At 41.4% G+C, this 27,406-nt stretch overlaps 2 protein-coding genes across 10 annotated transcripts; one reads left to right on the forward strand and one right to left on the reverse strand.

Moving 5' to 3' along the window:
• Positions 1–936: 936 nt before the first annotated feature.
• Positions 937–23,235, forward strand: saraf (store-operated calcium entry-associated regulatory factor). 9 transcript variants are annotated; one of them, XM_086294737.1, is made up of 9 exons: positions 937–1,594; positions 2,466–2,644; positions 3,301–3,490; positions 3,573–3,845; positions 4,100–4,253; positions 4,368–4,453; positions 7,134–8,280; positions 9,139–19,287; positions 22,966–23,235. In XM_086294737.1, the coding sequence occupies exons 1-7, from the start codon at positions 1,528–1,530 to the stop codon at positions 7,157–7,159; spliced, it is 975 nt and encodes a 324-aa protein (XP_086150863.1). In that variant the 5' UTR covers positions 937–1,527; the 3' UTR covers positions 7,160–8,280; positions 9,139–19,287; positions 22,966–23,235. The 9 variants fall into 9 exon arrangements, with proteins under 9 accessions (XP_086150863.1, XP_086150864.1, XP_086150870.1 ...); XM_086294738.1 differs by having other exon boundaries at positions 9,139–18,332; positions 18,757–23,235; XM_086294744.1 differs by having other exon boundaries at positions 7,134–8,077; positions 8,192–8,286; positions 9,139–23,235.
• LOC147327117 (uncharacterized) lies at positions 8,734–27,208 on the reverse strand. Its single transcript, XM_086294735.1, has 3 exons — positions 26,968–27,208; positions 25,287–25,365; positions 8,734–19,260 (listed from the first exon to the last, which is right to left on the reverse strand). Exons 2-3 carry the CDS (start codon positions 25,302–25,304, stop codon positions 18,160–18,162), a joined length of 1,119 nt encoding a protein of 372 aa, XP_086150861.1. The 5' UTR covers positions 25,305–25,365; positions 26,968–27,208; the 3' UTR covers positions 8,734–18,159.
• Between the last annotated feature and the right edge of the window lie 198 nt (positions 27,209–27,406).

Genomic DNA, 27,406 nt, shown 5'->3' on the forward strand with positions numbered 1-27,406 from the left:
GGAGGACAAAGGATTTAAAAGATTTGTTAAATCATTAAATCCTAGCTATGTTCTCCCCACTAAAGGTTATAGAAGCAGTGAAAATTTAGTTTTTACAGAATAAAATGTGGGCAGGACTGAGGCCTCAGTGTGTAGCTGTCCATACCTCAACGTTACAAAAGCACCACCACTGTCCACACCCCAACCACACCTCACAGTAAATGATCATTTCCATTTTAAGCATTTCCAAATGATCATTTTCCATACTGCCAGTATAAATATACACAGTATACTGCCATCACTACAATATAGATGCTTTACACCAGGGCTGCCCAATCCCAGTCCTCGAGAGCTACTATCCTGCAGCTTTTAGATGCATCCCTACTGCAACACAGCTGAATCAAATGGTTTCATTACCTCGTCAGCATGCCATCGTGTTTGGCAAAGGCCTGATAACAAGCCATTCATTTGATTCAGCTGTGTTGCAGTAGGGATGCATCTAAAAGCTGCAGGATAGTAGCTCTCGAGGACTGGGATTGGGCAGCCCTGCTTTACACACTCCTTTTGTTGTTGACATTTACAGGCTGTGTGCAAAAGGCCACACTCTTCAAATTCATGCCAACTAATATTTTTACGTCCAGTAGGTGTCCTACTAGAGCAAATGAAGCTTCAAGACGCTTTGCGCTGGGGTGAACCAATTGGATGAAAAGCTTCAGTGCTTCATGAAGCTTCATCTGCCCATCACTACTTACAGGTTTCTTTGAAAAATACTTTCTTATATCCAGGTTCTTCCTTTTTGCTGCCGTCCTCCCCGCAGCGGAGGCTTGCCGCTGCTAAAACTAAACAGAGCTGCCTGAAAGGCACAGCCAATCACATTGGCCATATTTGTCACATGACGTAGGACTCCAGTAGAGAACGTAATTTAACTCTTTCTGCACCGCTGGGTGAATGAGACGTCGACAGATGTTTTTTTTCTTTCTATCGGGTTTGTTTTTCTTTACTCGAAGAGATCAAATTATTGGTGGGGACAATTCAATAATCGCTGGATATTGGTGGGGACATGTCCCTTCCGTCCATGCCAAATCTACGCCCTTGAAATATACTATACCTTCTATAACTATGATTATTTCTTATCTAGACTTTAGACCTGGGAGCAGAAATGCTTATGAACTGTTTTTTATTTAGGAATAGGCAGAGCATCCTCTTTTTGTCTGGCTCCATGTCACTGATTACGATGGACGGCATTGATCACGTGACTCTGTTGAGAAGACCTGAATCTCGACAGTTTCTGAAGCAGTGTTGATTGTTTTGACACATGTGCCGGAGCTTTGCCGTCATTATCCCGAGCAAACTGCCCCTGCCCTTTTCTCTCTTTCTCACTCACAAACACACGGACGTGCCACAGTCCAGCCGTGCACGTTCCTCATTGGTCCCAGGAAGCGAAAAACAGGTGACGCAACACGGAAGTATCGGCAGCAGAGTCTTCGGGTTGTGGTGTGTTTATCGAGGCTGTGTGTGTGAAGGCTCTTGGAGAAACAACGACGCGACATGAAGGTGTTTTTTTCCGGTATACTGCTGCTCCTGTGTGCGCGGCACACCGACAGCTGGGATGACGGTGGGTTGGCGTTTAGTGTCCGCTTCTTTTACGCTGCTCTTCAGTTCCGGTGAACTGAGCGATCGCCTGCCAAAACTGATTTCCGGTATTTGCCAAAAACGGATTGTTCCTATTTCAACTGATATAAATAACTTGTTGATCTGTAACATGTCAAATGTATCCCCCATAAATGATATCAAGTCACAAACAACGCTCCTGTCACAAGTTAGAAGCCGCAATCAGTCTTTGGCCGTGACTTTTATTTATTTATTTTTATTTATCCAGTTAAAAAAAAAATCTCGTTGACATTAAAAATGTCTTTTTTAAAGAGTAATCTGACAAAGAGGACAGCAGAAATTGCAATAAATATAACAAAAAAACCCTAATATAAACATATTTTAAGTGGACAAAAAGGACCAGATTGGTTATAATGTAGGTACAATACTAGGACGTTATAAAGATACTTGAAAAACGGGTAATTTTTAGATATTATATATAACCCCTTCGTAAACTCTGTTCACCAAAGTCTATTTACCAACATATGTAAAGATATTACACGTAAAAACAGAGGGAAACACTGGAAATCAATTTTTGGCAGACAGTCACTTTTTGGCACAACACTGGTTACCGAGATGCTCCCCTGTTTAGGAAATACACCACAAACTAGTGACAAACACGCTGTGCATGCATGTTTGTCAGCAATGGTAGGTTATATGATGAGTATGGCACTACATGATGTCATAAAGAACAGCGTACAGAAAATGCTGGTTGATTCAGGACTAACGAGTCAAAGTTTGTTCCCGAAGAAGAGCTTTAGTGTGTCTAAAGCGACATGACTGTGATTTGTGTAATCCTAGTGTGGAAATCAGCCCTTGCCTTTTGTCACCTGCAGGCAGTGTACTGCTGCGGGACATCCAGGCACTGACTCTGTACAGGAACCGGTACACCACAGCCAGGCGCTCTAGCCCGATCCCTCAGCTCAAGTGTGTTGGAGGGTCAGCGGGCTGCCACGCCTTCGTCCCAGAGGTGGTCCAGTGTGTGAATAAAGGCTGGAATGGCGTCGATGTGCAGGTGAGGGACCTACTGGTGCTGTACTGTGTGAAATGAGCTCAGTAGGACTGATTCAGCTGCTTTATTTCAATTTTTGAAGAAATGACTCCTGTGTGTGCTGTGCATATTAAAATGTTCATCTCAGACAGTGGTAGGCCAACCCAAACTACAAGGACATTATTTCTACAGGCGACAACGAGGAGAGGTGGTTTGAGCCTTAATCTTTATTGTTGTTTCCATGTTTTTTTGGCACCACTGGCTGTAGGATGGTCTGCATGTTCAATTTCAGTAATATGTATGTGTTGACGGGCACATTCTGTCACATTCAGGCAGTTTAATCTTGTCAGCACAACTGCTCATGAAAAAAACAAAATCTGACAAATTAAATTGGGACTTTTTCTAATCTGAAATTTTGCACTTCGAAACTTGAGCAAGATTTGAGAAACTTGTGTGGGGAATCTCATCCTTGACAGATATGGGACACCTGCAAAATAGAAGACCTCACATTTTCCTTTTATTTTGTCTCTTTAAACTAAGTTCAAATGCAAGAATGTCTAAGTGGTGAGAGTGAAGTTTAAATGAGGTATTGTACCGTGTGTATGAGTAACCCTCAAACTTGTTATGCTTAAATACATTTTAGACTGATGGGGTGTCTCTTGTTCTGCTGTGTGTCACAGTGGGAGTGTAGGACTGACATGGACAACACACATCGATTTGGTCACATTGAGGTGAGCTGTGAGGGCTACAGTCACCCTGCTGATGCCTACATACTGAAAGGGTCTTGTGGGCTGGAGTACACACTGGAACTGACTGAAGAGGGCCAGAGGAGGTCTCACAGTAGTAGGGGTTCCCGTGATGGGTTTAAAGGTAGGAGGATTAGTGATGCAGGTTTTCATTTTTACACAAGGATTAGTTGTTTAAGAATGTTCTTTGTTGTTTTGTCTGTCAGATCTCTGGGGATTTGCCTCCAGTTTCTTTACTGGTTCATCAGAATATGGGCAGCAGCATGACCGTCAGAGCTCTTACACTGCAGGCACTCAGGACTCAGGAGGACTGCTGGTTGTTGCTGTGCTTCTGCTCTTAGCCTATGGCATCTTTAAACTGTTCCTAAGTGGGAACACCACTGGGGGGCAAGATGGTGGACCAGCTACACATTCTGGACACAATTACCATGGCTCCATGGGTGGACCACCCCCACCAGGATTCAAACCAGACTACACAGGTAGTTGATGCAAAATGACGACGTGCGGAGATGTAGACGGTGTGGTCTGCACATTTGTCAAAGCAGCACATCCTTTTGGTAGAGCGGACCTTGTATTCTGTATTATTTTAGGGTCTTTACTGAACAACATAAAGCACCTTGAGGTGACTGCTGTTGCGATTTGGTGCTAAAGAAATGAGACGAGTCTTATTTTATGTAATTTAGGCTGCATTGCATGAAAAAAAAGTTTTGATCAGTTCTTGTTTTCTGCTCAGACTACCCTGGAGCCAACCCCAGTTATGGTTTCCACAGTGATTACACTCACAGACACCAGTACCCAGGAGGCCAGGCAGCTCCCGGCACAGGAGGTGGTTTCTGGACTGGAATGGGAACAGGCGGGTTGCTTGGATATCTTTTTGGTGGTCGGAGGTTAGTAAAGGGGTGGAAGGAGAGAGAATAATGGAAAACGGAGACTATGGACTTATGTTTCACCTTCCTGTCTTCAGGATATTCATGCTGTGTTCCATCTCATGTATTCTGCAGGAGCCAGCCCTACAATTCTAACTACTCCACTCACACTAACAGACCTGCCAGAGAACCTCCCTCTTCCGGGACACGCATTACTTCAGGTACCAAGACTGTATGTTATTAGAAGGGACACAGAAACAGTTTGCACATGTTACCTACCTACCTTTGTGATTCTTATAGCCCTTTTCCATTAGTACCTATCCGGGTCAGCTCGACACGGTTTGTCCAAGAAATCAATTTGTCCTATCTTTCCGATATAGTGTGTTAATCCTATCCATCAGAACTTTTCTGTGGTCATACGCCATAATGTTTTGGAGAAAGACACTTTTTTTGGTCTCTGTACACCACCACAGTGGATTGTAAATTAAAAAAAAAAATCAATTCATGATTGAAATGCAGACTTTCAGCTTTAATTGCAAGGGTTTTCCCAAGATTTGCATTAGAGACAGTTTTATAGACAGTCCAAATTAATGGAAGAATTGATGAGTACTTTCAGGGCCAGGTGAGACCTGGTCCCTTCTTATTTCATGACAAATGAAGCAGACATGACCATTCTGACGTTGATTTAGAGCGTTGAATTTCTATCTTTAAAATTACTGCTCATGTAATTTTAATGCATTTGAAATATGAGACCCACAGAGAAACTTGGGTAAGATGTGGCGTAAAAATATTGATAGTTGGTAGTAAGGAGCCCAAAGTGTGCCAAGAAAATACCCCCCGCCATTATACCGCCACTGCCAGAAGCCTCAATGCAAGCAAGGGTGGATTTATGCTTTCATGCCAAATTCTGTCTCTACCTTCTGAACGTTTCAGCAGAAATCAAGACGCAGGTTATTCCAGTCTTCACGTGAGCTGTAGTGTAAAACTTGGAGTGGTCTTCTGCTGGTTTGAACTTCAGCCTGTAACTGTCTGATTAGATACCTGGTTTAACGAGCAGTTTGAACATGTGAACTAGGGCTGCTCAATTAATCGAATTTTAATCACGATTACGATCTGGGCTTTCAACGATCATTAAAAATGACTGAGCCGATTATTAGCCCCTCCCTCATTTATCCGCGACACCTTAAAGGCCGGTCCGTGAAAATATTGTCGGGCATAAACCGGTCCGTGGCGCAAAAAAGGTTGGAGACCGCTGATTAAGAGGACCCGAGGGAAGCTCGGAAAGCTAAGCAGAAGTTATTTGGAGAGGAGAGTGACTGCCGTTGGTTGAAAAGAGAGGTAAAAAAAACTTCAGTGGTGTTGCACACTATTTTATATTATTTTTTAAAGTCATTGTTAACCCTTTAAAGCCGGTCAGAGCAGCACGCTCCGTTTTGTGTAACTATTTTTAAATCCCTGTAGAACCTGAACCGTGTAAGCTAGCGCAATAATTTGTTTTGCATATGAAACCGGAGGAGTTGTACTTACATCTGATGCCATCAGCTTGTCCTCGGTCACGGTTTCCTTCCACATAAAGCTTTGCAAAAATTGCATAAAAAGCGCTTGCAGGAACAAAAACATAATATTCCAGAAACACGCTTTGCCGATCCGATCAGCTGTTCGTAACACTTCCCACAGTGTAACAGACGTCAGCGCGATCACATGTCCGCCATTTCCTGGCCGAAACCGGAAGTGACGTCATTTTCGCGGAAATGTAGTTTTTTTTTTTACTTGTAGGCCTTAAAAGCCTATACTGGTCATGTTTGACTTTTCTGAATAGTTTCTGGGATGCTTAGAACTCGAATTGCACATCTGGAAATAATTTATTTTGATGCTGTTTTCTTTGCAAATTTGCATCATAGGATTGTTTTTTCGTTTTTCCTGCTGTATCTCCAAAATAACACTATGAAGACACTCAAAATAAATTTCTTGTTGTTGTAAACTATTTTTTGCAACTTTTTTGTATTTAACGTTTTGAGGGATAAACCTCTTAAATTTCTCCAAGTAGAAATATATGTAAAAAAAACAAAAACGATTTTCAATTTTTTTGTAGTTTATTGCACTTTTTTGCAGTTAATGTAGTTACTGTGGACTTGATACATAGATATTATTAAAATATGGGCTATAACAGTTGTATAGCAACTTGAAATGCTCCCACAAATGGCACTACAACATGTAAAAAAATAATATAAGCTCTGGCGGACTTGGTTCTATAGTAGGTCTTAAAGGGTTAAATAAATATCGTCAAATAATCGAGATCTCAATTTCAGTGAAAATAATCGTGATTATCATTTTTGCCATAATCGAGCAGCCCTAATGTGAACCTAATAAAGCGTCTGAGTGTGAATACCAGTCTTAGCTGATCAGAGCAGGATATTAAATGGTTTTTAAAGCTGTGCCTCCATGCACACGGTCACATTGATCTGCTGATTCACCTGCTTAGTTACGTGAATTACATTTTTTTTTTTCTTGGTTTAAAAACTAACTGAGAGAACCATTAGTGCAATTAATGTCATGCTCATGTCAAGCTGCGTACCACAGCTGATGCTAGCTAGTTTGATAAATGATGTTAGACCAGTTGATACATTTTGCTGCATGGCTGTGTGTCTGAGCCATTAAGCTGCTGGTTTAGCTGCTCTTAAGTGAATGAAAAACACATCAGTTACATCCATACAAACAATCCCAAACAACTTTATATTACAGGTTATAATGATATAAGCATTAATATCTCCAAGCACAGAAGCAGGATCACCGCACCCACAATAAAAGAACAATTCCTCCCTTTTTTCAATGAGCATGCCAGTAAGTGTTCAGTGCAGATGGCTACAACTGACTGACTCCTGTTTGTTTTTTGTTCTTTAGGTTTTGGAGGAACCAAAAGAAGATAGAAGCCCCCCCCCCCCCCCCCCCCCCACACACACACACACACACACACACACACCCCCACACTTTCTGCAGTGGACAGAATATGACTAAGTGCATTGATCTGTTTGCTGCTTGCAGGCTGTAATCATTTCTTCAAGCAGAGACGTCCAAACGTTACTGCTCGGTTGTGTGTTTCTTGGAGAGCTTGCTGTGGTTCAGTAGTTTCTGTCAGCGTGTGGTTTGGATTTTAGCCTAAAAGTTTTAACGTCCAGCATAAGAAGCTTGTAGGGCTTTATTAAAACAATAATAATGTTTCATTGATAATTACTAGATTTGGGGGTTTTTTGTAGGCAAGTTAAATATTTGAACTCTTTAACTGCAACCTTCTGCTCAAATGTTTGTATCTGTTATGGTGTTCCTCTGCTGATGCACCTTTTCCCTTCCAGTAAATGAAATATTAGAATTGACAAAATGGTTAATAAAATGGTGTGTACTGCTGCTCTCTGGCTTTGTGCATCAGCTAAGAAAAAACCTTAGTCTTTAGACTCATGGAGAAAATCCACCTTTCAATCATCTGTGCAAACTCATCACTGGATGAGTTTGCACTAGGGCTGTGCGATATGACCAAAATCTCATATCCCGATATAAAACATTTCTCATCCTGATAAAGATATATATCACAAAATAGTGGTTTTTGTGTAAATTCTGTGAATCTCAGGCAACTCGACTTGTTTTTAGCTAGGCGTCGTGTACCTGGCATCGAGTGTTTTGACAGATGCATGAAACTATATATTTTTAGATATACGTTGTAACGGCCATCATTTTCTTTGTATTTATTACATAGTGTGTTGCGGGGGAAAACCTGGCGGCTCTTTTTTGCTTCTCATCCATAAACTCTCTCCATACTCTTTCACGTGATTCTTGCATAGGTGGTAGAAGAGGTTTGTTGTGTTTGAGTCTGTGGTGGGGACTGGTTTGCGGCATAATTTGCACAGTACAGTTTTCTGGTCAGACTGTGTCAGACTTTTGCATAACCAAACCATGTCCCCTTGTAGGAATAAGGTCCTCGATCGGTTTTGACTGGTCCTTCGGTTTGGAGCTGCCTGGTTCTGCCTCATCTTCACTGGCCATGCTGGTATTCTCTGTGAGTGTAAGCGCCATTTATAGTTACTTCATGTTTTTATTTGAGGTAATTTGTTTGATGCACATTCTGAAATTTGATGTTTGAGGATAATGTATATCATTTCAGTTTATTTTGAAAACTCATCAGGATCTTGAGCTTTATTGTGAAAGGTTTATGTGGAAAATAAACGAGCGGACGGCGGAGCCACACAATGGTTTTACCGTCGCTGTTGCTAACGAACCAACGGCTAAGAAGTTGATTGTCCGTCTGTAGTGTGGTTATTTTAAATATAAGAGAAAGAGAACTTAACATATAATATGAAATGATCAATGTTTTCTTTTTTTTTTTTTTTTCTTTTTTTTTTTTTTTAAATGACATCAGAAACAGCAGTATGCGACATTACGTGATGGCAGAGCTTCAGTTCATCCTTTGTCATTTTTTTTTTTTTTTTTTTTAAATAAATAGGACAGGGGGAATGAATGAGAGAAAGAGGGGGAGAGAAAGAAAGAAAACCAAAGGGGAGAAGAGACGGTGAGAAGGGGGGGAAGAGAGAGAAAAAAAAAAGAACTCCTGGGTCACCTGTATGGAGAAAAAAAAAAAACAAACAAAAAAAACAAACAGAGGAGACAGCAAACAACAAAGAGCAACATAATAATAGAGAAAACAAAGCACCATCACAATAAACTAGCTAGTCATAGATATCAATATTTACTAAATAATAAACGATATTGTGCAGCACGCAAGATAGACAGCGCACAGTGTGCTTTGAGGCAGCAGCCAAGAAAGCTTTAGTCCGCGTCTGTGAATACCCATGTGTGCATACCTGTGTGGATCAGCATGCTTGCATTCCAAAGGTTTCTCCATGTAATGATCTGCTAGGGAGTGTGGGGGGGCCACAGCCCCGTCCTCCAGGGTGTGAAGCGGGTATGGAGGAGATCAAAACTCCAGACATCCAGAGGCCCCCAGAACACAAGAGACCAAGGAAGACCAACAGAGGGGCAGCCACGCCACTGTTCCAGTAAGAGCTGAGGAGAGTCCCAGATGAGGGCTCGCCCAGCAGCCGCGGAGCAGAAGTCAGGGGGAGTTGCAGTGACGCGCCCGTGAGCTCCGCCGGCCCCCAGCTGCGCCTGAGTGACCGAGCCCCAGGCCGAGAGGCCGGGGGCACCCCACCTCCAAAGGGGCCCGAGCGAGCCCCAGGCCCCAGGCCCCGACAAGCGGCCGCCAAGGAGTGAGCCGGTGTGTACCCGGACGCCCACCCCCAGACACAAAGAACCACCAACACACCGACACCTGAGGGAGTCCGCCACCGGCAGGGGAAGTGGTGGTGGGTGGAGATAGGCCTCCAAACCTTGGAGGGCCTGAGATGTCCCCAGAGAGGTGGCGTCTGATACCCAACCTGACATATAGACACAGACATACAGGCACACACAGACACAAACATCCATTCCCACCCTCATGCTCTCATATGCACTCACTCCATACTCAACCAACGTGGAGACAGACATAAAGAGACGCTGTACACACAATCACACTCCCCAAGCGTACTCTACAAACCGGGTCTAGGTGCCCCCGCCCCTGGAGGGGGGAATTGCACCCAGACCCAGGTGGTGTTACCCTTTTCCCTGCGGTGGGGAGAGGCAGACCACCCCGACTCCGCAGCAGCAGGGAGGCCCCACACCCCAGACCGCAGTCGGACGGCCAACTCCTCCTACTAGCCCTCCCGCTCCAGCAGGCCGCAGAGAATGGGGGTGGGAGAAGACTCCAAACCTCCCTCCACCCGCTCATTGTAGTGTTGATGCATATGTGTTCTAAGGTGCAATTAAAACCCAGGAGGGCATGGAGCTACCTGCCAAGGAGCGGCAGGTAAGCGCATAGTCCCTCCTGCTAGCCCTCAATGACTAAGTGTATTTAAAATTGAGAGGTGGGCAACGACGTCAGGGGTGAGGTATACACCCTGATGGTGATTTGGACTCCGTGATTGTGCCCACCCCCAAGATCCTATATGTATGTGTAATGAGAGTGTGAATAATGTGAATGTCTAAGTTGTGGGATAAAATTGAGGCAGAGGCAGCCAGAAGGGGACGGGGGGGTAGCCTCCTCTGCACCCTGGTGACATACCCCCACTCCAAGGCCCTGCATGTGTGGGTGGTTGTGGAGGAGCGGGAAGAGGGAGGCAGCTGGAGATGGGGAGGGAAGGAAGGGAGGGGCATGCTGGTATTCTCTGTGAGTGTAAGCGCCATTTATAGTTACTTCATGTTTTTATTTGAGGTAATTTGTTTGATGCACATTCTGAAATTTGATGTTTGAGGATAATGTATATCATTTCAGTTTATTTTGAAAACTCATCAGGATCTTGAGCTTTATTGTGAAAGGTTTATGTGGAAAATAAACGAGCGGACGGCGGAGCCACACAATGGTTTTACCGTCGCTGTTGCTAACGAACCAACGGCTAAGAAGTTGATTGTCCGTCTGTAGTGTGGTTATTTTAAATATAAGAGAAAGAGAACTTAACATATAATATGAAATGATCAATGTTTTCATATCGATATACTTATTTTGATACATATCGTCATATCAAACAGCCTTAGTCACTTGATAAGGAATCCCTTGTCATCCCCCCAGCCGCTGTTTGTGAGGCCCTGGTTGTGCCTTTATAAAGCTTCACAGGAAAAGCTGTCGATATTTAAGAAATGTTTCTGATCACACTCAACAACACATCAAGGTAGAAAACTGATTTCTACAATCCTCATTTTAATTGCATATTTAAAATATCAAAACAAAGTGTGCACACTTCCTGCTTTCCAGAACGTATGAGACGTACAGGCACAGATGGGCCCACACTAAATACAAATAAATACAGTGCAGGGCACTGGTGTGCGCCCTGGTGCCTGTATTATGTGAAAAAAGGTTAACATTGACTAGTAATGGATCACTTTTATTCAGAGTAGTGAATAAGTATTTAGACTCTTTACATAAATTATAATCCTACAAAACAGTCTTACATTAATTTCATATGAAAATATATTCAAAATAGCAAGTAAAGTAAAACATTCTTTAATATTATGTTCCTTTTCACGATATATTAATTATTCAATGATAAATGCTGATTGGCTAATGTACTTTAATGTTTCATATGACACAATACGGTCATATTAATATGACAGCACTGGTCACAATGATGCAAACGAGCTCCAACATTTAATGTTACACTGATGATCTGACACAACAAATGTTAGATGAAAAGCATCAGACACAAAGTCTTTTACAATTGTGTCAGCCTCTCACATATGTTCTCAGGCTGATCTGCTTTCTTGCAACTTGTGAAATTTGTAAGAAAGCAAAGTTGGTTGCATTTAATAGACTTACATTTGTTTATATTAGCTAGCTACTGACGGGACTAAAACTAAAAATTAGTCACTTTCGTACTGCCCCTCACTGCAACAATGAGTTTTATGTTAAGAAACTAAGGATATACTGTTTATTTTCACTCTCTGTCTCTTTGGCAGTTGGTGGTTCATTACATTACATTAAATACATAACATTACATCTACGGGTGCAGCTAGTCAAACAATGACACTTGCTGTTTAAGAGATCATATGACTGATGGGGTTTTGCTGACTAAGTGCCTTTTTTTATTTTGTGATTTAGGGCTATATAAATACAACTGAATAGTAGAACAAGACAGAGAAATACTTCTACATCACAGCAGTCTTTTGCCCTCACTATGTCCAAAAGATTAAAGTGTCAGAGGGCTTATGTTAGCAGCTGTGCAGAGATTCTGCACAACTGCTAACATAATATGGATCGCACGAGAGCCCACACAATTTGCAAATCATGTTCAAGATATCAAATCATCCTTTTTGCTGCTGATTCCTAAATCAAATAAGAAAATTACACTGGATCTTGCGGGAAGATTTATTTTTAGAGATTAATAGAAAGATGTGGATGTAATGCATCTGAACGGTTGCTTTGGGGATCCTCATCCTTATGTACAGGTCAAGAGAGGCGTTGACTGTATGTATGTGACAGGGAGAGAAATTTTTAGAGCTGCAATGTCTCTAAAGAGATTTTATTTATTCTCAAGGATCATTAGATTTGATGACTGGGAATCAAGATCGGTTATAAGGCAGGGATAATCTGCACTGTGGGACAACTTCATGACACTAGGCCCACGAATGGTTTAAAGGCAAGGCAAGGCAATTTTATTTGTATAGCACACTTTCAGCACAAGGCAATTCAAGGTGCTTTACATCAGCGGTCCCCAACCCCCGGGCCTCGGACGTTTGGTACCGGCCCGCGAGAGTTGAGGCTCAGATGTGAAATGTATGGTTTTCAGGGTTTTTATCGGTTTTCAGCGTTATTTTGTTATCGTTTTTATCGTTAACTCGGTTTTCCTGAAAATAATGTCGGGCATAAACCAGTCCGTGGCGCAAAAAAGGTTGGGGACCGCTGCTTTACATGATTAAAAATAAAACACTATAAAAGTAAAATACAAGAAAGCATTTACAATAAAACAATAATCAAGACAATAATTTATATGAAAAATTAAAACAAACAAGTAGAGAGCCATAATATGATCAGTTACTCATAAGCAAGTCTAAATAAGTAAGTTTTAATTTTAGACTTAAAAGAGTTCAGTGTCTCTGCAGCTTTGCATTCTCCCGATAATGTGTTCCAGATGTGATGAGCATAGAAACCAAAAGCTGCTTCTCCATGTTTAGTTCTGGTTCTAGGGACGGTCAATAAACGAGAGCTGGAGGACCTAACTGATCTGGATGGTTTGTACCATGATAGCAGATCCCTAATGTACAACCCGTTCAAGGATTTATAAACTAATAAAAGCACTTTAAAGTCTATTCTCTGAGCTACAGGGAGCCAGTGTAATGACTTTAGAACTGGAGTAATGTGCTCTATTTTCTTGGTTCTAGTGAGAACACGAGCAGCAGCGTTCTGAATCAGCTGCAGTTGTCTAATTGATTTTTTGGGTAAACCTGTGAAGATACTGTTACAGTAATCAAGGTGGCTAGAGATAAATGCATGGATGAGTTTTTCTAGGTCTCCTTGTGTCATCAGTCCTTTAATCCTAGAAATGTTCCTCAGGTGATAGAAGGCTGACTTTGTTATAACTTTTATGTGGCCATGGAGGTTCAGGTCTGAACACCGAAATTTCTGGCCTGGTCGGTAGTTTCTAGTTGGACCAGTTTGAGCTGATTACTGATATTTAATCGATCTTTTTTGGGTCCAAAGATAAGTACTTCAGTTTTGTTATTGTTCAGTTGAAGGAAATTATGAGACATCCAGTTATTAATTTGCTCAATGCATTTATTAAGAGTTTGGATAGGTTCAACATCACCTGGTGACATTGAGATATAAAGTTGAGTATCGTCTGCATAATTGTGGTAGTTAATATTATTGGTGGTTATAATCTGGCTTAATGGGAGTATGTAAATGCTAAATAAGAGGGGCCCTAGGATGGAACCCTGGGGGACCCCGCATGTGATTTCTATATTTTGTGATGAAAATTGGCTAATTGACACATAGAAGTTCCTGTTCTTAAGGTAGGACTTGAACCAGTCGAGTGCTGTACCAGAGAGTCCGGCCCAGCTCTCTAGATGTTCCAGTAATATATCATGATCAACGGTGTCAAACGCCACACTAAGGTCCAGTACTACCAATACTGTGGATTTCCCACGGTCATTATTTATACGGATGTCATTAAACACTTTGAGGCTGTCTCGGTGCTGTGGTGCCTATGAAAACCAGACTGATAAATATCAAAGCGGTTGTTCATTGCGAGAAAGCTGTTTAACTGCTGGAAAACAGCTTTTTCAATAATTTTACCGATAAATGGAAGATTAGAGATTGGTCTGTAGTTTTGCATTAATGTGCTGTCTAGGTTCTTTTTCTTTAATATTGGTTTGATAACTGCTGATTTTAAGGCTTTGGGAAAGACACCTGATAGGAGGGATGCGTTAACTATTTGGATCAGATCCTCCCTGATGGCTGGGAGGACCTTTTTAAGAAAACCTGTCAGTAATATATCCAAGCAGCAGGTGGCAGAGCTTAGATTCTCAATAATTTTATCGAGGCTTGATTGATTTATTGTTTGAAAGGGAGTCATTTTCTCTGCATAAGTGCTAATTGGGCTTAACGTCGGTATTGGGGTTGAAACTAATGTTCCAACTGATCTTCTGATTTTCAAGATCTTTTCAATAAAGAAGCTGGCAAATTCATTGCAGGCCCTGGTGGAGCTTAGTTCAGGGGCTTTTGCCACTGGAGGAGTAGTTAATCTTTCCACTGTAGCAAATAATGTCCTAGCATTATTGTTGTTTCTATGAATACTCTCAGAGAAAAATGACTCCCTTGCATCCTTCAGGGCTAGTTGATACTTATTCAGCCTCTCTTTATATATCTCGCAGTGAACCTGGAGTCGAGTTTTCCGCCCCTGACCCTTCAAGGCAGTATATGGCTGCATGTGATCTTACTGTATTTTAATGTATGGAACAGAACATTTATACACATAAGCCAGATGGAGGAGCTGCTGAAAGAAACTAGGGGGACAGTTTTTCACATCATACAACCTCGGATAGTAGCTTCTCAAAACAAAGCTGACAATGGTTGGAACGCATATTAATGCTAATGAGGACATTGTCTCAATTCCTTTTCTCCAAGATAAAAATCCACTATACTGAAAGCTTAAAATAAAATATAACCTTATGACAAATCACGAACCATACATCTGTTGCTAATTGTGTTCCAGTAAAGACTGATTGCAATCATTAAACATGCTTTTTTCTGTTTAAAAATGAGATACAGACATATGTTAATGGTTTATGAAGGGAAATTTTATTTCAGACTTGTTACTAAAACCCCAAATATGTTCAGAAGAATACCAGAAGGTCCCAAAAATGAAGACCATACACGGGTTAATCTGGAGAATTTCTGCATTTTAGGAAATTTAAAAAGGGTGAGCATGTTCAATAGTTATTTCTGTTAGATATTTTATGATTGATGAGACCCATGTGGGCCACTCAAGTCGTCCCATGATCACCATCACATTTCTATAAAAGTAATCACAGTATACTGATTAACTATATATTACTACTATCACGGCTAAAGTACTGATATTTCACTACCCTTATCATGTAACCAGCAGGCCACCTCCAGTCAACTAACTGCACCCCATGTTAGCCCTGATGCTGTGCTGTAGTGATGTGTTTGAAGTGCACAGGATACAGCACTTTATGAATGTGTGTGGTTGGGCTGATGCAGCTTGAGCAAGTATATAAGTGCTCTATCAATTCCAGTCTATTAGGGTACAAATCTCGGTGGGACCTTGTCCTTTTTGTTCTTTAATGTGTGCTTTTCTCTTGTTTTGCATACATTTCTCCAGGGGTCCGTTCTTCGTACGTCGCTCACTACATCCAAGATCAAATGACACATCCAAGACCAAACCATCGCCCTAACCGTGAGCTCGCTAATCCGGTTCCCCGAACACACCTGCTGTTGACGATTAGTACAGCTGGACGCAGTAATGTGACATCACTGGGTGTTGTAAAAGGGGCTACGCATCGATAGTAGAAACATTGATCGGCAACCCTCTGATTGGTCGGCGAAAATGTCGACGGAGTGCGCTCTGCTCGGTATTTTTCGGCAGCAGAGCAAGAACTCTTGAGTGAGGGATTTCAGGAGTTTCAGAGTTTAATCAGAACGCAAGGGAACACTGCAAAGGCTGCAAAAGCAAGGAGAGAGGGCTGGCAGAAAGTTGCTGACAAATTAAACTTGTAAATAATTTAATAATAACAATAATAATGGAGTGGATTGATATAGCGCTTTTCAAGGCACCCAAAGCGCTTTACAATACCACTATTCAGTCACTCTCACATTCACACACTGGTGGAGGCAGCTACAGTTGTCGCCACAGCTGCCCTGGGGCAGACTGACAGAAGCCAGGCTGCCATATCGCGCCATCGGCCCGTAGGCGGTAGGGTAGATTTATTATATTACACTATATTATCCAATATTATATTACATTATATTATAATATGTTATATTATATCCCCTTTCACATTAGAGCCACAACAGGACCCACTAGAACATGGGAACAAGTAAAAGTGAAATATAAGAATATTCTACAGAATGGTAATATTTATCACTTATATTGCTTTTCGTCTCTTGGAAAGAGACCCTGGAATAATCTGTTTGTTTATAACAGCAACCAAGAAAAGGGCAGAGCAAAAGAAAAGACAGGTGGTGGTCCTGCACCCCCTCGTCAACAAGTTGGTTAAGTAAATAATACCCTCACGGGAAAAATCGATATCTCTCTATGAGCACAGTCGCGCTGAGCTAAAGGATCCTGTCTGTCCCGCAATATACGCTGAATTCTGAAAACTCTCCTTATCAATCTTGCACCTTCCGCAATGGGTGGCTCGCGTATACAGACAGGACATGGCTGCGACAGGCTTCCCAAATCCACCTTCGCTTTTATAGCCGTGGTCTCTCATCTTGATTACACAAAGTAATTTGCAATTGCTACTCTGAAATATGAATTACATCTGTAATAATCACATACATGTAATAGAATGTTAATAGTACATTTCCCTTTTTTAGGAAATGACCTGTATGTATCTGTGTGAAATCAATAAATGGATCAGGTGCTGCATTATCTTTAGTTACATTGATGTTATTTATTTATGGTGAAACAGTGGTGGAATATCGCTGTTGCTTTCGTATAAATGAAGCGGACATACCTGCGTGGCCGCGATCTAATCCTGTTTACATAAAGTAAACCTGCTCCCGAGCAGGTTTACGCTCACGGCTCTGTTGCTATGACAGCAAGTCCCGGATGAGCTTCGGGGAACCGAACGATTCAAGATCAGGCGAAATCGTCAACAATCAAATCCAGCTAACCTACTTAGCGAGGTACGAAGAACGGGCCCCTGGTTGCTGCTTATTCCTACTGTCTACTATTTATGTTTTATCCTGGCAAAGTTACTGTGGAGCACCCAATTTCATACAATGCCAATAAAGGGCTATTCAATTCAATTCAATTAAGCAGGTGACATCAAAAGTCTGCTAAATTCAAAGAAGTGAATCTTTTCACTTCTTTTTTATTCAAAATAAAAAGCTGGTTTTATGGTCCTGCAAATGTGTCCGACTGCATACATTTTTCAGTTGGACAGAGCAGGAAGAGGGGTTTTTAGAAGCTCCTGGGCAGTCTCCAAGATCCTGGCTGTGCACAGCTGGAAGCAGATGATGTAAGCAACTCCCAAAACTTATTTGGTTGACAAGTGGGCAGGTATAGAGCAGGGATAGCGGGTTTAACCGATAATAAGAGAACCATGAAAAACAAACAAACAAAAAACTTCATAGAATTTTAAAAAAGAAAAAAAAAAAATCTAACTAAACATGAAAAGCACAGACAGTGGCTGTTTTCCATGGTTTTTAAACACTCATCAGCTCTTTCTATGTTGTGAGTCACAAACCAACAACACATACTTTATATACTGCCTCCATCTGACAACAGAGCTCTCCTCAGGCAGAGACGGTCAGGCCCTTGATTGGACCCGACAGGCCTAGTGGTCAGATCAGATTTTTTTGGCTGTTCGCATTAATCTTTAAATGTGGCCATTAGTCTGGCCATTATCAGATTCTAGTATAAACCAGTATTGGCCCTGTCATCACCTACAAAAGAACAAAGGTATCACACGAGATTCCCAAAAGAGTCCCAAAGATAGCTCCAATAACAAGGTGTCCAGAGCTCTTATAGTGTGGGGGACATTTTTTTTCCCCCAATCCACTTGTCCCTTTAAACATCCTCTTTATCAAAAAAGTTCTTGCAAGTTATCAGCTTTGTCTAGGTATTTTCATCATGTCAGACATGTTCATTTGACACGTACATTAGTTTGTCACCTCTTTCTGTAGGTTGGAATTGGTCGAGGAGCAGCTCACCTCACTCTCTCTCTCGTCATCGTCATGTATTACAGTGCAGCGATGAGTCTTTAAGGACTGTGACCGAGTGAACAGTCTCTTGCAATGTGAACACCAATATGGTTTCTCTCCAGTGTGAACACGTAAGTGGCGGTTGTAACTGTATGAGCTATTGAAACATTTCCCACACTGGTCACAGCTGAATGGCTGCTCTCCAGTGTGGATGCGGAGGTGGCGAATATAATTGCTTAGACGACCAAAACTCTTTCCGCATTCTTTACAATTATAGGGTTTCTCTCCCGTATGAGTGTGAATATGTTGCTTGTATGTTTTTGAAATAGAGAAGCTTTTCTTGCATAATTCACACTGGAATGGTTTCTCTCCCGTGTGTATGCGTAAATGTGATTTATAATTACCCAGCTGAGAAAAACTCCTGCCACACTGGTCACAGCAGTATGGCTTCTCACCTGTGTGGACACGCTGGTGTATCTTGTAACTACTTAAGTCACTGAAGCTCTTTTCACATTGGCCACACTCATATGGTTTCTCTCCGGTATGGTTCCGCAGATGAAGACTGAAATGGCCTGACTGAGTGAAACTTTTTCCACAAAAATCACACTGGTAAGGTTTCTCTCCACTGTGGCTCAGCTGGTGCCGCTTGTATGAGCTTAAAAAGCTAAAACTCTTGGGACACTTGTCACAGCAGTATGGCTTTTCTTTAGTATGGACACGCATGTGTATTTTGTAAATACTTAAGTAACTGAAACTCTTTTCACACTGCTCACACTGATACGGTCCAGTGTGATCGCGAAGGTGTTTTCTGTAGGAACTCTGGTCACTGAAATCTCTCCCACACTTGTTGCAGCAGTATGAGGTGTCTTCAGGGTGAGTATACAGGTGTATCTTGTAAGCATTTAACTGGCTGAAACTGCTGCCACACTGTTCACAGTGGTATAGTTCCTCTGATGTGTGACTCAGTTCGTGTCTTCTTAGACTACAGATCCGAGTGAAACATTTCCCACAGGTCAGACACTGGTGAGGTCTGCTTCTGTCTGGATCTGACGGTTTCAGCTAAGTGGGGAAAAAAGACAAATTAAGGTCAGCTGAGAACTTGCTCAAATAGTCCCTGTATATCATGGAGTGTTAACATATAAAAGATGCAGTTTTTTGAGGTTTGTTAGATACAGCTCAGATTGTAATTTTAGGGAAAGTTACATAGGTTTTTGTGCTTAAATACGCTACTGCTTATTCTGAGATACAGTATGAGATTTGCTATTGCAGTGCTTAAACAATTATTAAAATGGAGGAAACACAAAACCTCTGTCCTGTCCATTGTGCATGCCACCTCTAACCCAAAGTCAGGTAGAACAGACCAGATGGGGGTGAGGGGTAAGAGGGGAGAGCAAAGAGCCAGGACACAATCAATCAATCCATACATCCATCCACTCAGAGAGAAATTAGCCACACCTCTGGCCAGTTTAGACTCACTAGTTAACCTAACAACATACATGAATGCGAGAAGAACCTGAAGTACCCAGAGAGAACCTACATTGAGGAGCCCATAGCAATTATTAAGAGTTAATAAATAACTTAAAAACATATTTGAGAATTGTTAACAGCACTTAATAATTTATAAAACAATATAGAACTTTAAGTAATTTATATTTCATCATTAACTACAAGCTTGGCCTGGAATCATGAGGTTGATATTCACAGGTGGGCAGACTTGAGCAGATAAGGTAAAGCATGTACTGGAGCCTGCAACAGGACCTGTGCTCGTAGGAAGTGGAGATAGGAGTGATTGAAATAATGCTGACTAATGGACCAATCAGAAAAATAATTAGCTGATTTGTCAACCCTCTCGTGAGGGTTTTTAATCGGCTTTCCCACTCACTCCAAAAGGTCCTTGATTCTATGGCTCTGTAAAATCCCACTCTGTTTCCTTCGCTCTGCTCCATGATTTACCTCTGACCTCTGAGCATTGAAGGCCAAAACTCGGGAACTAGAGCATAATGCAGAAATCTGTGAACTCCAGTATAAAGATTCCATTAACCAGGCCAAACAAACCTTTTATTGTATTATCAGTTCAATTCAATTCAATTTTATTTATATAGCACCAAATCACAACAACAGTCGCCTCAAGGTGCTTTATATTGTACAGTAGATTCTACAATAATAAATACAGAGAAAAACCCAACAATCATATGACCCCTATGAGCAAGCACTTTGGCGACAGTGGGAAGGAAAAACTCCCTTTTAACAGGAAGAAACCTCCAGCAGAACCAGGCTCAGGGAGGGGCGGGGCCATCTGCTGGGGTGACAGAAGGAAGACAGGATAAGGCATGAGGATAAGGCAGTTCTTATGAGGGTAACACCAGGATCCTGTTTTTGCTTTTCTACAAACTTCTTCAACCCCTCTGACGCTTTACCACCACACTTTTATTCATCTGAAACCTGTAAGTCCTTGATGCTGTTCTTCACTACGAAAATTAACAACATTCACCACCAACTCAGTTCAAATGTTGTGTCTACCCCCACTTCAGAAGGTTTTCTCCATTTTGAGCCTTTTTCCACCTTTCATGTTCCTGATATATGTGATATTTCTGAGTTTATATGTAAATCAAAGCGGGCTACATATCATCTTAATCCTATGCCTACAGGACTTATGAAATCCTGCCTCTCTTCCTTACTCCCACTCATCTCTGCTATCATTCACTCACCACCGGTATCGTTCCCTCCTTATTCAAGATTGCTTCAGTCACTCATATACTGAAAAAAAACCTTCTTTGGAGCCTGACAACTTTAACATCCTCTGACCAATTTCTAATCTACCCATCATTTCTAAAATACTTGGGAAAAAAAAAATAGTCATAGCTCAGCTTCATTCACACTTGGTTAATAATAACAACATCTACGACAGAATTCAATTTGGCTTTCGCTCATGTCACAAACTGCTTTATTTAAAGTTACTGATAATATTTTACTCAGAGCTGACTCTGGTCTTCTGAACATTCTCATCCTTTTGGATCCGAGTTCAACCTTCAACGCCATCTCTCACTCAGTCCTTCTAGCTGAACCCTGGTTCAGCTTTGATTTTCTTAAGCTCAATGAGGATAAAACTGAAATCCTTCTTATAGGCAATAAATCCAACCTACTCAAGGCAAATCATTTCACCCTCACTACTGATAACTCCATAGTTCTCCCATTAGAGCCTTGGTGTCATTCTAGACAGCTCACTATCCTACAAATCTCATATCAATCTACGGAACGTTAACCGATTACTAGGGATGGGTACCGGTATCGGTTCTGACATAAACGGTAGTAACCAGACCGAAAAGCAGCGCACATTTCGGTGCTTTTTTTCCCTGAGATGTCACACACTTTGGATTCTAGCCAATCATTTTACCTTTTCGAGGATAGTAGGCGGGCCCAGTTACGTACGTTCTTTTAGAGCAGAGCTACAGATTAAAAATGCCCAAGGCGAAGCGGTCAAATTCTGGCTGTACTTCACAGCAAAAGATGCAAACTCAGCAGCCTGTAACAAGTGCTTTAAGGTGATACTGTGCATAGGAGGTAACTCCTCGAATCTGATGAAACACCTGGCGACGTATAGCATTTTGTTAAAAGCCGAGAAATGCGCCGTATTTCATAGCTTGCTGCGAGACCTCACACCGAGCACATCTACTGCAGGTGGGTTGTCTGTTATCGGGCCCGGAGTTAGCAACATCCCCCAAAAACCCAAAGAGGAGAGTCCTGGCCCCTAGCCCTGCCAGTGTAGCAGAAATGATGACGGATGATGATGCAGCAGCAGCCGTTCTTCTCTGCGTGAGTAGCTAATTTACGTTGAGTAGGCTAACCACGTTATTACATTAATGCATGTAAGGTGAACTAGCAAACATCATCATAGCTACATGCGGCTGTCCTCTTGTTTGATGGAAGACGCTCCTTTCACCCTGGCCAAAAAGGCTAAAATGACCAAAGAAAAAGTGGAAAACAGCTAAACATGAGAGGTTTTTGGACAAAGTTTGTGTTTTTTTTTTCCATTGTTTAAGCACTGCTTCCAGCCAACAGTGATACCATAAATCCCCTATAGCTGCAGAAAAGGCACACATTGTTATATTTTTACAAAAAAAAAAAAAAACACCAAAAAACCCCCCAGCTAAACATGAGAGGTTTTTGGACAAAGTGTGTGTTCTCCATTCTTTAAGCACCGGCACCGTTTCAAAAGTACCGGTTTGGTACTGGTATCGGATAAAACCTAAACGATACCCATCCCTACCGATTACGTCCATCTCTTTCCACCTAGTCTGCGTCCATTCTTGTTCATAGTCATGTTACCTCCCACATTGACTATTGTAATTCTCTCTTGCATGGTCTCCCCCCAAAAATCCCTCCATAAGCTTCAACTGGTTCAAAACTCCACTGCCCACATTATTACCAGAATCCCCTCATACCAGCACATCACCCCTATCCTTCAGGAACTTCACAGCCTACATGTGAAATTCCAAATAGTGTACAAGCTTCTTCTGCTCATCTTCAGGGCCCTTCATAACCTGCTCCTCCTTCCTTTTTTTATTGGTCTTTGTTTTGTCATTTTTTAATATGCGTTTTATTCTATTGCTAGGCATTCTTGGGTGTCTTCAAAGGCACTTTTAAATAAAATGTATTATTACTATTATTATCACTGATCAAAAGGCGTTTCAGTGCATTATTGAACACCTACTGTAAAGAGTACCCTGCACAGCAGATAAACACCCACCCATATTTGTCCTGCAGGATGTTTGCAGCCAGCACTACATTGGAGCCATTGTCACAGACGCAACTTTGCTTGGTGGAATCTCAAACTTGTCTACAGTATGCTCAATCCAAGGAACAATGTTTGGCCCAGTGTGCAATTCATCAAGTTGCATGTTTATGAGGCAGAAGCTAATGTTATCACTTAGTGACTGATTTAAGAGTGTTTGATTCAAGAGCACCTTTAAGCTTACAAAGAGCAGTTTCATACTTCCCCTCCATTAGCCTTGTAAAATAAATTCTGGAAAGCTGTGTAAGCTGTAACCTGAATGATATGTGCCGATTATCATTTTTTAACTATGGATATTGGTCTCATGTTGTTGCCATGACAGAGAATCCTCTCTGTTAAGATGTCAACCATTTGCTGGTTGCGTGAGCCTGTCCTTCAGCGCAAAAATCATCTAGACACCCTTCGCTTATTACTATCAAAACAGAAAACAAACAAACAAAAACCAACAAAGCTGTTACTAATCTAGTAAGGCACTAAATTAAGTGCCTTGAGGCAACTGTTGTTGGGATATGGTGCCATCTAAATAAAATGGAATTGAATTAGTTATCAAAAACTGATGTCAAATAATGTTAAAGTTAATGCAACAAAACAAACCAAAAAAGCCAAACCACACACACACACACACAAAAAAACAACCCCAAAACAAGAACAACAACCACATCAAGGAAACAGCAACTCCAGGTCACTGGTTTACTATCGCAGTTCACCTGTTAGTTAACATAACTGAACTGGTGTTCACTTGGCAAGCAATTAGCTTGTTTCCAACAGGTAAACGAAGATACATTAACAGTAGGGATGGGTATTGATAAGATTTTCACGATTCCGATTCCATTTTCAATTCTGTTAAACGATTCGATTCTTTATCGATTCCGTTATCGATTCTTTTTAAAAAAGGAGAACACTAAGGTCGATTAGCTTAGAACTTTGTTTTATATCTTCTCTTTGAACAAGATAGAAATTTAGGAGTAACACGGCCTTACAAACCCAACAGTGAGATCTTAAGAGATCCAGCCTATGGCTCTTCAATGGGTGTCACAGGGTCCCCAGGGAAAAAAAACAAAAAACAAACTGTAAATGTAAACTATTAAAAAAATAAATATTCTTCTGGAGCAATAACAAAGTATAACATAAATTATTCTGTAGCAATTACACAAGAATATCCAGTAATGTCCCTGCCTACAATTAAACACATTCACTTACCGAAAATCATCTGCTGTGGCAAATGGATGCAAGCCTTTTACCCCAAACTTAGTCACTGCTCGGTGACATTCGTCTATCCTGGCCTGAAAGGAGACGCTACCTGTAGACTGCAGCGAGAACTGCCAGCGAGCGCCAGCCAGACTCTGTCTGTCTCTCTCATCATGGTCACCTAAATGCAGCGCACAGTAATGGCAGGTTTTGTAATAAGGCAGCTAACATAATATGCATTGTTAGTTGATTATTTACCTGCCGCATTAACGGGAGAGGACGTGCAAACGTTACCGCCGCTGCTGGGTTGAGATTCACGAGTCCGGAGCGGATTTAAAAACACGACATTCATTTAAGGTCATCGCGTGTTTTGTGAACAAATGCTTTTGCATATTCGTAGTGTTTCCTCCCTTAAATGAAATATCTACTTTGCAAGTTGACCTGTTGTCATCCGTTCTCGTGAAGTATGACCAAACTTTTGAGCGTTTGAGCCGCTTAGGCGCCGTGTTCGTTGCCAGGTAAATGACGCTCCGCAATGTGGTGACGTCATGCGGGGCAACTGGAATCGATAAGGGAATCGTTTGCAAAAATGGCAAACAATTCCAAGGAATTGAAACAGTGGGAACCGGCTCTCAACAAGAACCGGTTTTCGATACCCATCCCTAATTAACAAGGTGTCAAACTGACGCTAAATTGAAACAAACTTAATTCTCTAAAACTCTAGCGTTGACATGACGGCTCCAGAGTTGCTTAATGCTCATGCACTGCAGTCGCGCTACCATGCAAGGAACGCTCTGCTTTGCACAGTTTGCATTCAACTTTGTTTTTTGTGAAATGCTCCCACACTATTGAAAGTCTCTTTGAAACATCCACTATGTGACGTGTCAACATTAAAAATTGATCATTGCAGTAAAACATCATCAGAATGGTTCTACAGACATTGCAAACACTAATTACATTGTACAATGCCAAGAAAAACTCTACAGCAGGGTTAGACAATCATCAGATATGATGAGCCATACACACGAATCTGCACTATGTGATGCTCATTCTTATTTTTGTTGCCCATGTATCCTGAAACATGTTGGTTTCTTTTTGAGCTCACCTCTTCTGAACAACTCATTTTCCCTGCTCACTGATAAAAGATTACGAACTTTTCCTGCTTCTTCTCAGCTGTGCTGCATCTAAAAATCACAAAAAGAAGATTATTTATCACTCAAACACAGGCATATGACATAACATTAAAATAGACATTTAATTCCACTATGCTGAACTTGAAATTGCTCTAAAGCAATTAGCCACATTCCACATGCTACTTATTTTCAACAATTCTTTTATTAGTGGAGATGAGACACTATTTCATCAAAGCCTTTTTGTCATTTCAAAAATACTCAAATTTTTGTAAATTTTGATTCAAATGTGCTGAGGACACGCTTGAAATTGAATTGGTGTTCATCAGATGCAGGTATGATCAATGAGAGCAATGCCTGAACCACAGGCAGATGGATGACAACGCATACGCATACGCATACGTCTCTTCCACCCTGTTGTTTGGGCCAACAGGGACAGCTTTCTGTGAGTGGTGGGCAGAAGGGAGGGGGGCTTGCTATTCTTTTTAACACTGAACTGTGCACTGCTGGAATTTACCCAACAGTGGGGGTAGGGGCTGGACAGGTTGTCAGTCTGTCATAGGACCAACACATAGAGACAGACAACCGGAGAGTGCCCAGAAAGAACCCACACAAACACAGGGAGAACATGCAAACAGAAAGGACCCAGCTGGTTGATAGAATCAACAGTGCTAATCACTGCGCCACCCACAGCCGCATGTGACATTATTCACTTTGCCACAGCCCGGTTATGGACTCAGCACCTAAGTGCCTTCATTGCTTTGATTTCAACTGTCTCAACTTGGACGCTACACTGCAACCTTTACAGTTTATGGTCTGATCCAGGAGATCATTTTATCTATCTTGGACTTCCCCAAAACATTTTCAGAACCTGGCTTTAAACCAGAATGAGTGGTCAGAACTCATTCTGATTTTATTTGTGTTATTTTATTATAACACAAATATACACGATATAATTTAGTCTTATTTGTGTTGTTACTCAGGTTCTCTCATTTTATGTGCCCTTTCTTAAATTCTGTCATCTTTTCCTGTGTTTTTATGTCAGTTGATTCTTTGACATAAATTTGACTTTGACCTACAGTATGCTAATGCTATGGATGCATACAATCTGACCCTGGGGTCACGGGTATAAACAGACTCAAACTCATCCACAAGGCTGGTTATGCTGTAGGGAAGGAGCTGAATAAATCTCCACCACCTCCACTACATTAACTGTACACCTTTAATACGTTCAAAATGTAAACTTCAAAACTTGCATTTGTTTTTTGGTTTGTTTTTTTACAAAATATATACAAATTTGTGTATATGTCTAGATGACCACTAAGGATACCCTACCCTAAGTGATTAAAACCATTTAACACATCAGGTTTGAACTATGTCATCCATCATAAAAAAGTTTGAATGAAGACATATTTTCAAAAAATATAAACATAAACATATAAACAGCCATGAATCATTTTATTTGAATAAACTAATACTACTGATTGGTGGGAATGAGACTTAAAAAAATCATACAAATTAGGACCCGATTCAAGTGAAAAACTTCTCCACTGGGAAATACAAGAACGATCAGTCACCCAATCAGACATGGTGTGTTCCAGTAATGCTATATGGTGATGATAAATAAATACCCAATAAAACAAATTTTGCACATACCTCTATTTTTCCTTGCCGGTGCAGTCCGAGGCCTGCAGAGACAACCTGAGCTCAGAGCGCTCGGAGCTCCGCGCAGAAGATCACTGTGCAGATCCCCTCCCTACTAGGAGTCAGTAATCGCCCAGATTTAGCCTAGCACACCGTTCATTCGGTATAACGCAGATCCTTTCAGGCCCTCATCTGTCTGCTAACGTCGAAACGCAATTGCCACCATCTTTAACAGTGACGTCAGCTTCTTCATCTCTCCGTTTGTGGGAGCTGTGACGTATTAGAGCAGCGCTACTGCCCCCTTGTGCGGGCCCCTGGTTTTCAAAATCTTTTCAAAATCTATTTTTTTTTTTTTAAAGTTGAAAACCTTTTTTTTTTTTTCAATTTTGAATTCGAAAATGGTTTTTCAAATGAGGATTTCTTTTTTGTGAAACTCTTTTCTTTAAGTATT

This window comes from Aulonocara sp. 'chitande type north' Nkhata Bay, linkage group LG6 (genome assembly GCF_057382095.1).
Source record: "Aulonocara sp. 'chitande type north' Nkhata Bay isolate Kocher_YH1m ecotype deep benthic linkage group LG6, A_spYH_male_GT1.1, whole genome shotgun sequence".
NCBI lineage: Eukaryota > Metazoa > Chordata > Actinopteri > Cichliformes > Cichlidae > Aulonocara > Aulonocara sp. 'chitande type north' Nkhata Bay.

Bases quoted from the DNA above. Each gene is read 5' to 3' on its own strand.
- saraf (XM_086294739.1), top strand. From the start codon at position 1,528: ATGAAGGTGTTTTTTTCCGGTATACTGCTGCTCCTGTGTGCGCGGCAC. The intron at 1,595-2,465 runs GTGGGTTGGCGT...TGTCACCTGCAG, and splicing joins CACCGACAGCTGGGATGACG to GCAGTGTACTGCTGCGGGAC. The intron at 3,846-4,099 runs GTAGTTGATGCA...TTTTCTGCTCAG, and splicing joins ATTCAAACCAGACTACACAG to ACTACCCTGGAGCCAACCCC.